An 11,010-nucleotide genomic window follows, 5' to 3' on the forward strand; every position below is an offset into this window, starting at 1 on the left:
GAGGGGCGGTTAGGGGTGCTGACCACCTGCACAGTCAAACGTCGGCACAGCTGGATCAAAACATGTAAAACGTATTCTATTGTCTTGATTCTAAGGCATTTATTTTCCCCTCCTCTGTAATTTGATATTTCTGAAATCGGGACATATTTTAAGTCAGTGTATATATTTAATGTAGTGTCTCTTCGCTCACCCCAAAATGCTACTGCTAAATCTATGATGTCTCGTAACTGAGAAAATGTGGAATTTAAAGTAAAATGAATGAGTAAGAGGAAAGTGGTCTCACTGCCTTGGGCTGCATCAGGGCTGGTGGGCTTGATGACCCTGTTTGCATCCTCATGAAGGGCTCCAAACCAGTCTTTCAGCCGGGAAGCGAGGCTCCTCAGCTCCTTGTCCGTGCAGGCTGGAGGAAAGCAAAGGTGAGAATCGGTGAGTCCACGGTGGTCTGTTATGAGCTCTGTGCCCTCACCATGCGGTGCCACCAACAAAGCCATGCCTACACAAACCTCCCTGCCCAGCCACAATATAACTCCTTACCCCAACTTGGAAAACCCCCCAAAGATGCTGCTATCACAGGTAAGGAATGTTGACAAAGAGAGCCCTGATTCCCAGGGCAGGCAGCATGGTTCAGAACTGACTTTGGCCTGCCTCTGAGCTGCTAAAGTAAGTTGTCATGGTCTCACAGTTGTGCATCAGCCTCAAAGGCCGTCACGGATGCCTCTTGCTAACCTGATAAAACTTGCTGTTGCAGTTTGCCAGAGAAGATTACATTTTCACTAAACTCATGCCAAGAGATTAACACTCAGGAATAGCTAATGCTCTTAGGGAGAGGCGCCTGGGACACCAAAGGCTCCCAACAATAGCAGACTCTCAATTCTGTTTTAGCCCAAGGTTTGAATTTGTGGATATGGGGTATTTTGCCGGTGTTTTGACAGACTGACTTGATTTTTCCAGATAGATAGATGGATGCCTTCTCCATGGAAGAGTCTTTCTATTTGCAGCCCATCTATAGCTACCCAGTTCGCCTTTTAGGTAGGACAGTAACTGGGGCCAAAAGGATACACTCCTAAGAACAAGGAGAAATCTGCTGGATGGGGAGAGGGCTGCAGGCTACCTGAAGGTCGCACAGAGTGCTGAGATAAAGCTCGAGGGAACAAATCCCAGAGAAGGGACAATGGTGCAGAGAAGAAGCTGACTTTCCCCGTCTCCCTGACTTACCCTAATTCTGGGTACTGAGAATCTTGACAAGAGACAGGAAAACCCGCAAGGGATTTAGTGAACTTTAGTAGGTGGAGAGACAGAAATTAAAGATGGAAGGGGCCAAAATCCCCGTAAGTGAACCCCACAACTGTCACTTTTCCCAAAGTCAAAAGCTACAGGAGACAGGCTGCGAAGAAACCAAGCAAAAACAATGTTACGCTGCAGAGCCAGACAAGTTCTGAATGTCTCCTGCCGCTGATGGGACACAGGTTAAGGCTGAAATCTACCAGCACAGAGAGAGCCCAGTGAACACCCCAGGCTCTCACTGGCAGACACGGGGGTAATGGTGAATGAGTAGACAGTCATGCCACAACTCCAACTCAGCCTTCGGTGACTGCAGGCTCTCCCTGAATAGAGGCAATAAGCCCCCACCTGCTTTGCAAATGGTGGAATCATCTCCAGAAGAAACTGATGTCACACAGACCCTCCCTTCATCCTGACCATCCTAGTCTGCTTCCAGGCAAGCCCATCTTTTCTTAGCCTGGGGCTTGGTGTTGAACAGAGAGCCAAACTTTCTAGACCTCAGGCAGGAAAAGTCTGTCCCACCCTCCATCTGAGGGAGGTGAGCAGACTCAGGCGGGTTCAGTGCAAACTCAGTGCTCTCTTTGGAACTGCTGCCTTCATTCCAGCCAGGTTCCAGACCTACACTCTGCAAAGCATGGAGCGACTACGTGGCCACTGTTCAGACCCAAGCCACTAATGACCCCAAGACTGCTTTGCTTTCAGCAACCAGGACGTGACTATCAAAACACCAGCCAGGAAATGACTCTGAGAACTGACTTGACAGGCAGCAGAGTGGAACAGCTCTGGGCCCGTACTGCCTGGGATAAAGCCCAGCTTTATTGGCTGTGGGACTCGCACAAGTCAACCTCTCGCTGCCTCAGTTTCCTCACCTGTAATCTCAAGATATCGCTATGTGACTATAAATTAGAAAAGGTATGTAAATTACTTAGCAAAGCACACAGTATATAGTCATTACTCAGTATGTGCTAGCTATGACTTTTACTAACACTACTCTTGTTATTTTTAAATTGAAGATTTATAGGTAAGCTTCGAGCAAACATCCACAGCATTCAGAAAACCAGTAAGACACATGCACCTAAACAAAACTGGCTTTGGCCACCTAGGAAATAGGTGAAAATGTATACTTGTGCTAACCAATACAGTCCCCATTAGCCATATGTGTCTATTTACATTTAAATTACTTGAAATTAAATATGTTAAAATTTAGTTCCTCAGTTGTACCCACCCCATTCCACATGCTCCATGGTCACATGTGGCTAGGGACTCATAGGACAGCACAGATAAAGAATATTTCCGTCACAGCAGACCATCGTATGGGACAGCGTGAGATGATGTTAGCCACCCCTTGGGGATTTCTGGCTTTCGGAGGTTCGTCATGACGTCCAGACTTCAAGGTCGTGTCTCTGTCCCTTCCCTTCAGTCTTTGAAGACAAACCGAGGAAGGAGATCACAAGCCCACGCAAGTCCAGAACCAGCGTGATGCTGAGCCACGCACACAGACGAGAGGGGAAGGAGTCATCGGCTTTGCCCGGGTACCGGGACCGGCCTTAGGGGCAGGTCCTGGCACCTCTGGAGGACAGTGCTCACATCTCCAACTTTTCAGATGCTGCCCAGCTCTAAACAGGAGAGGATGTGGTCTATTTCTCTGAGGAAATGTGATGTGGACTCTACAGCTAACCTCACACTCAAAAGTGAAAAATTAATAGCATCTATTTCTTCTCATTTGCCATGCACACCATCCATTCGAAACACTCCCTAAGCAGAGAAAATTGCCAAGTCAACTTGCAACGGAAATGGATCCTCATGTCACACTGCAGGATAAATTAGTCAGTCATGTTTAACTAAAGCCAAACAGATGTGCAGGTAATCTGTATCTTTAGAAGACTGCTGCCTTTCCCACAGGCTTTCCCAAGTACGCGGGCTTTTGATGGTGATGGGATCGGGCACTGGAACCCAGGAAGAGCAAATCTGTCAGTCGGGGAGAAGTCGCAGTGGGACACCACTGGCACGGGCAGAAAAAGATCAAAAAGTCAAAGTGGATATGGGAGGCGCTGGCCCTGTTCACTCACTGCGTCCTCAACCGAATGGTCCTTATGAGAGTCAGGCACAGCCTGCCTGGAGCGAGAGCCATCCCAGAGAAAAACACAAAGACGACAGCCTGGAGAGAGCTGTTTGTTCAGATTTGGTATTCTAGCCACAACAGACAGACTGGCAATGGGAGAAAAATGCTTGTCTTTTAAGATGCCTGTCACAGCCCCCGACAAAGGATTAATGCTTTCAGAAAGGGGACCCAAAGGTTACATCCCACACGCTCAGTTCCTTCCTGAGGAAAAGTAATTTTTGTGGGGAGAAAACCATAAAAAACCACATCCACCTGCCACGCTTGCACTCTGCCCGGAGGCGGGCCAGTCCCTGGAATTTCTGGACTAGAGAGTCTGGTGGTCTGTCCACTCCTCCTGGTGAGAGAAGCAGGCGCTCAGGCCACCGGTATTGGACTCTTTGGAGGAAAAGATGGTGCTATCTTGGGAGAGGGTTTGGTTCACTCGTGAAGGCCGGGACCTGAGCCCCGTTGCCACCACACTGCCTTCCCGAGCGAGAAGCGGCCGCCGGCCCTTTGCTCTGTCACTTTCCATCAGCTCCCTCCTTCCCTCCGCCATGGCTTCGGCTCACCTTCGCCTGCTCTCATCTTCCCAGCCGTTTCTGCCCAGCATCCCATTCCTCGATGCTTTCATATTTGCCTTCTTGTTTCTGTAAGTCGCTCCCCATCTTTCTTACATGACCTCAGCCTGCTCCGGTGAGGCTGGGGTGCTGGCAGACCTCCAGTCTCTGCCTCCTAAGTCCTCAGAAAATGGTACTGCCACGTACTCGCGCCCTCGGGACAAACACAAGAAACTTGTCCCAAATTCCTACAAAACTGCCCTGCGTTTTGCCATCTCTACCGCCTTTCTTCCAAGCCCTGTCACCACGCTCCCTCCCAGCAGCACATGGTAACAGGGTCCTGACTGGTCTCGTGGCTTGCTCCTATTCTTCACATTCTCTTCTTCATTCAGCAACCAAAGCCATCTGTCTAAAATGGACATTTGATCAAGTTACTTTCCCACTCAGCTACTTCAGAGGCTCCCAGCCACTCTTCAGGCAAGTCCAAACTCCATCATGTGACCTGTGGACTCTGGTCCCAGGGGTCATGCATCCTTTGGTCTGTAGTCTTTTGTCCTGGGCCTCATGCTTCATTCACCCTTACTGTCCTTCCCACACAGTGTTCTGCCTGGAGCACACCTGCTCTCTGTCTTGCTAACGCCAGTTTCTCCATCAGGTCTCTGCTTTAAAGGTACTTCCTCCTAGAAGGCTTCCCAAACCCTCAAACTAGGTCAGTTTTTCTTGTTCTATGCTTCCACTGCCTTGCTCCTTCGACGGCACCACACCCGGAACTTCTCGCTCCGTGCCCATCTCCCCCTCTCTAGGTCACGGCAGTGTAAACATGCCTGAGTCTGGCTCAGCCCCTGGGGCCAGCATCTTCTGCACTCGGTTCCTGGCATGAAGAATGCTCTCGACACATAGTTATTAACTGAGTATAATAACCCTCCTGCTTTTTGTGAACTTTAATTTGTCCATCTTCAAAATGGCATAATAAAGCTCAGCTCATACCATGATTTTATGCAACAAGAGAATAACAGTAAAACATACCTCACAGCTACTGGCATAAATTTATGTCCCCCTTCCCATATCCCAACATTTTATTGCATGCTATTTTCAAAAAAGCCTGAGGAGATTTAAAGAACAGCCTCTCTTCTTATGTTGTAGATGGGACAGAAGTCTAAGAGGTTCCAGTTGCAATATATGTCTGCCCTCTCCCAAGCAGAAAAGTTCCGTGATGGAAAAGCTTTCTTAGTACTTACCATAAGGATGGATACATACTAGCTGTTCAGATTATATGTATTGAAAGAAAACATGAAAGAACACAAAAGTTACCAACTCCCAAAGTCTAATAGCTACCAAGTGGCAGAGACGGGGTTTGGATCCAGGTTGTTATCCTGCCGAGCCGTCCCTGGGTGCTGGACTGGCTCCTTGCATGGGCTGGCGAGAGTCAGTACTGAGGCAACTAATATACTTGATCCGTACCCTGGGCTGGGCAAAATCAAAACCTCGGGTCCTTGCACGGAAAGGAATTTATGCAGGTGAAGCCACAAGCTGAGTATTAAGAGGACAGACGGGGAGAGGGAGCAGGTTGGGCTCTCGTCTTCATTAGCTTTGGTGTGAGAATGGCGGGCCTTCCGAAGGGCTTTGCACAGCCCTCAGCCTTCCTGTTAACGCTCCCAGAAGCATGTATCACATGTGAAGCCACTGGGGCTTCATTAGGGAAAAGTATAGCGCCATTGCACATTACTCCAAAATGTGCAAAAAGCAGCTCCCTCCCCCAGGAAAGCACAGCACTCACTCAGGCAGAAAGAGGGCCCAGGTAATTTGGTGTTCTCCCAGCAGACTTTTCCTGTCTGTCTGAAAAATATGAACAAAAATGCTATAGGCAAGTATAAATAAGGCACCAACAGCCTCCATGGAAGATATATAGCCATGAGAAGAGCATGGGAGTGCTTTTCCCACCTGAAAACCCTCTACCCCCCTTGACCTAAGACCTGGAGCTTCAAGAGGCTTTAAGTTAGACTGGATTGGAATGCAGAGAATATTCAGATGAAGCCAGGAGTGCATCGTGAATAACCAGGCTGGTGGGAGGAAGAAGGATGCGCTGCTGCTGGTGTGGTGCCATACGGCAGAAAAGTTGTTACGGGCTCATCGCAGCCCCCATGGGGTTGTGGGAGGGGGGAGGGGTGTTCTGACGGATTAGTTTTTGCTCGTGGGGAAGTTGGACAGCCTGGGTATCGGCTACTGATGGGGAGAGAGGATTGCTTCATAGCTGAATGAGTAACCATGGCCTGGCTCAGCCCATCCCCTGGGCCCCATCACTCCATCTTCCCTGGCCCCCCTGCTTTCCTTCAGATGAAGCCAAGGGCTAGTAAAGAGCTACTGAAGTTTCAAAATGGGCAGTGGTTTTGGAAGGGAAGAGACAGGAGCTAGGAAATCGAGCTGCTTTGAAAAGAGCTCCCAAGGGCGCTACTGGCCTTCCAAGCTGGCCTCGGCTTCTTGACGACCGACCGTGAGGGCTGACTGACGCAGCAGAGCTCTCTCAGAGGGTCAGACAGAAAGGAGGAAGGCAAGGGAACGGAGGGGTAACACATGCTTAGGAGATGATATAAAAAGTGGAGGTGAGGACAGTATAGAAATTATTTATTCAAAGAGGTAGTGTTTAATAAAGTGAGAGCAAGTGTGTGTGTGTGTGCGCGCGCGCACGTGTTTTACAAGTCTTTACCAAAACCACATTTGAACACCGAGATGATGTTTGAAAATGGCAAATCTGCCACACGAGCATCGTAGGATATCTGTAAACCTCTGCTAGGGAACCAATTACTGGAATATTCTTGTAACTCATGGAGCCCTTCAGCTAAAGAGCCAAAGGAAATGAATGCCCACCTGCCACGCAGACCTCCCTCCCTCCCACTCCAGCCTCACTAATGCTTAACTCAGGGCTCTGGCCCTCCACAGGTAATTAAAGAGCTGGAGCTCTCTGGAGCAGGCCGGGCAGCCTCAGGTGTGGCGCCCCACTGCTGGCCCCCTCCTCCGGCCTAGGTGCCACTGTGCATAGTGACTCCATCAGAGCAGCAGTGGGTAACGCGCTCAGTGTCTACTCTCGGCCTCTCCGGTAAGAGGTCCGGCTGAGCCTTCTTCAGGGCAGAGACCGAGTGCTGGCAGAGCAGACACAAGATGCCTTCCTGAGCTGCCCTAACCAGGGTTTCCTGGTCGCCTTTGGGCACATGTGGCTCCTCCTCCCGGGGAGACTGGGCCCCCTGTGCCAGGGACTATCTATCACGCGGCAGCACCCCAGTGTCGGGAACGTGCGCAGGCCCACTGTGGGGCCACATCCCCTTGGAGCTTGCGCAGCCTGCGACGCCCTGAGGAACGAACGTGGGCTCTTCTAAGCTGGAACTCAAATCGGTGAAGGTGGAGTCTGCTTAGCAGAGAGTGTTCCAGGAGCAGTAATCAGACGTTCTGCTTTAAAAGAATCCTGGATGGCAGGAGAAAGAGCTGAGCTCAAGTGCCAGCCTTGCCATGCCAGCTGAGACTGGACACGTGACTTTTCCATCCCGTTTCCTCATTTGCGGAAGGAGGGTGGTAACAGAACTAGCTGGTAGCATCATGGGGAGGATTGGACCAGAATGGACTTAGGTGCTCACCGCTCGGGAGCTGTGGGTTCTCCCTATCTGTGTTTGTGGACACAGGGCAGCCTGTGACCCACTAAATGGAAAAGTATAGACGTCAAGATCATGCAGATGGTATTTTCACATAAGACGACCGCCTGAAGCCAACCAGTAAGACAGGATTCAGAGGTTAGGTGACATCTCCAAGGTCTACAGATGGTTAAGTGCCAAAACATATCAAAGCCAAGTCTCCTAATGTGAGATTCCCTGATCAGCACACACAGACAGCCCCAAGTGCCTGCGCGTGCACTTCCGCCCAGTCCCCATCGCGGGCTGAGAGTCTCTTCCACAAGATAGATACAAGATCGTGCACGCGAGTGTGCTGTCAGGACCACGCTCGCTCCCCTGAACACAGACGGTGCTGCGGTTAGGAGTCTCGGCTGCAGGTCTGACAGCCCTGGGTTGAGCACCACCTCCCAAGTGTACAAGCTGTTTTCCGCATAAGTCACTGCTCTTCTCTAAGCCTGTTTTTTCATCTGTAAAATGGGGATAATGACAATATCGACCTCATGGGCTTATGATGATTTATTGTTACAACTGAGCTTTCAAAAACCAACAGGCAGCTACCACCTTCTCTGAGGAGCTTCAGGAGCTGGTAGGCCACCCTGGAGAGACTAACAGATAATAAACTCTCAGCCATGCACAGTGTTAGTGGCAGAAAATGCAACTGGGGCTTCCTGAAGGGATTTTTAAACAATATAGAAGGTGACCACTCATTTCTCATTGGAGATCATCCGGCAGAAATTTGAGCCAGGTAATGCCTGCTCAAATTCAATTATATGTAATTCTGTTTTTTCACTTTTTAGTGCCTAAAACATCAATATATACGCATGTTCTCTTAGGCTTAGAGAATGTGTCATTTTATGCAAAAACAGACATGAGCAAAGGAATTAGGGCCCCTTTATTCAGGAGCTTGCTGATAAAGTCCCTCTTAAAAAGCAATCTTCGAAAGAGCTTAAAATACTGACATTAAACTTGGAGGAAGATGTAGCGTTAAACTAATTAACGCTACAACCTACAAGTGAAGATGTATAAACTTCCCTATTAAACCCATTAAGACTATTCTTAGTAACCTGATTTGAAGGGACTTTAATGTTTCCCTTGATTCCGGTGTTAATCCTTCATCTGGAAAAAGAAATACGCCGGGCACCTGCACAACCTTTGTAAGTGTGCATCAGTGGGGTAACACCTGTTCCCCCTGAATAATCTAGAGCTGGAAGGTTAGCTACATGAAATAAGCTTTTGAAGCTTCTGTTAACATCCACAGCCTTTTTAACACTCCAGGGTTAAAAAAAAAAAAAAAATGGTCGTGTATATAAAATATCAGTTAGAACTGACCAGCCTGGCTTTGTGTGTCTCCAAGGCAGATGCCTTTGCCTACGTGGGAAACCTGGAATAATGTTCCAGAGAAGATGGCGCCATGATCAGCAGTCTAACAGAAAGAGTTTCATGGCCAGTCAGACTTTTTAGGCACCCAAGTAATAGAGACTAAACTGGTGAAATTACAACTGCTTTTCTCAATGGCAGGGGCCTGGGGACCAGGTTGGGATACAGGTTCCACCCAGGCTACTGAGAGCACTTGCGGGTGGCCAGAGCCCTGGGAACGAGGCTGGGCTGCTGATGGTGGATCCCTGTGTGGGGTCATCATCCCCCACCCCCTGCAGAGAAGCAAGCAGGCATTCTATTTTGTTAATGTTTGAGCTGAAGTAGCTGATGACAATCAGGAAAGGCTTCCAGGAGGAGGAGGAGGCAGGACCTGAGCTAAGGCTCACGTGCCGGGATGACTTAGAAAAGGAGAAGACATTCTAGGCAGGTCTTAGAAATAATGAGGAAGTCAATTTGAATGAAGCGACTGTTTGGTATTTAAAGCTGATTTGTACTTACGATCAGCTCTGCTTCAATTAAACACACCAACTTTAGCATGATTAGATCTAATTCTAAATCATAAACATTAAAGTCAAATATATATAAATACATGTGTGAATGCATATATAATCAACTGTATATTTGTTTAAAATATTCAATATATTGCACTATACATGCTTATGTACATCCCAAGGTCTGTCTTCTGACTAGCAAGCACTGACTGTTCCAGGACTGATACATATGCCTGTATCTGCAAGATATAGTGACAAAAATATTTTTAGGGTACATATAAGATGAATCTCCATTCCTAATTGGCAATTTGCATCCAGTTTAATCTGCTCAAATTCAACATCCAAATCTGAGCGTTATTAAATGTAATTTAAGTTTCTATGTTTTTTAATACCCGAAGAATCAATATATGCAGATATGTTCTTACCTTTAAACATCGGAAATAAATATATTGTTATATATTGGGGCAGAAAGCCACGGGATTGATGGAGGACCATGAATGCCAAGCTTGGGATCTGAGATCTGATCCTGACGACCTAGGATGTATGGAACCTAAGATTGTCTCTTTAATTTGGGGGCGAGAGGAGGACATTGGCATACTTTCACTCACAGATTAGGTGGGGGACCAGGAGTAGATTTAGGCCAAATGCAGAGAACCAAGAGCTCCTCCTAGCTCCTCTCCATCACTCCTCCTCCTGGTCGAGAGTGGATGGTGACATAGTTATATGGACTGATTGCAAGGACAGTAGCTCCACACTCTTCTTGTGGTTAAGGCCCAGCAGTACCTCCAGAGGTGCTGTAGTCTAGGATAAGATGGTAGAGGCTGGAGTTAAAAATTCCCAGTTGGAACTAAGGCCAGAACAGAATGGTTGTGGAGATTCCTGGAGCAGACACAGCTTGGCCACTTCACTTTCATGCTTTCATTAACGTATGAGCTCAAGTGGCTGATGATAGTCAGGGAAGGCTTCCAGGAGGAGGCAGGAAAAATCAATGGAAGATCCGGAAAAATAAAGCAGGATCTAAGGAAGAAGTGCCATCTGAAACCATAAAAGATATCTTAAACTATTCCAAATCCTGGTTCAGTGTTTGACTCATTATTCTTCTCACCCTTGAGGTCATGCGACTCACTCTAAATTTGTCTCTGCCCTGGAAGCCTTAGGGCATGGATAGGTATAGTAATTTGACATGAGAAGAAGGCATCCAGGCCCCGAGAGAGGTCCTCTGGGCTCAGAGAGAAACTTGTGACTGACACAAAGATGAAATAGTAGTTATTATTTCTCCTTCTAGAAACACTACTATATTTGATCAAAATTGCCTGTTTAGAGAGCTAATATCTAACAAGGCAGCATGACATAGCTAGCAATTTCCCTCTTCCCCACTAAATATCATATATAATCAACAGTGTTAACAGAAAAAAAAAATCATAAAAATCACATTCCATTTTCAGTAAAACCTTTAGAAGAGAGATATACTCTCAGCTTTGAACAATACAGCAGAAGCAACCCAGACAGGAGGCAATGTCCACATAGGCCAATAAAAAAAAAAA

General features: G+C 47.7%; 1 protein-coding gene across 1 annotated transcript in view; it reads right to left on the reverse strand.

Annotated features, from left to right (window-relative positions):
- SPOCK1 (SPARC/osteonectin, cwcv and kazal like domains proteoglycan 1) overlaps positions 1–11,010 on the reverse strand; it is a 479,285-nt gene that overhangs the window by 17,139 nt on the left and 451,136 nt on the right. Inside the window, exon 6 of the mRNA XM_011362367.2 lies at positions 284–400. Coding sequence (XP_011360669.1) covers positions 284–400 — 117 coding nt within the window. The remainder of the gene's footprint in view (positions 1–283; positions 401–11,010) is intronic.

This window comes from Pteropus vampyrus, unplaced genomic scaffold (genome assembly GCF_000151845.1).
Source record: "Pteropus vampyrus isolate Shadow unplaced genomic scaffold, Pvam_2.0 Scaffold74, whole genome shotgun sequence".
Taxonomy (NCBI): Eukaryota; Metazoa; Chordata; class Mammalia; order Chiroptera; family Pteropodidae; genus Pteropus; species Pteropus vampyrus.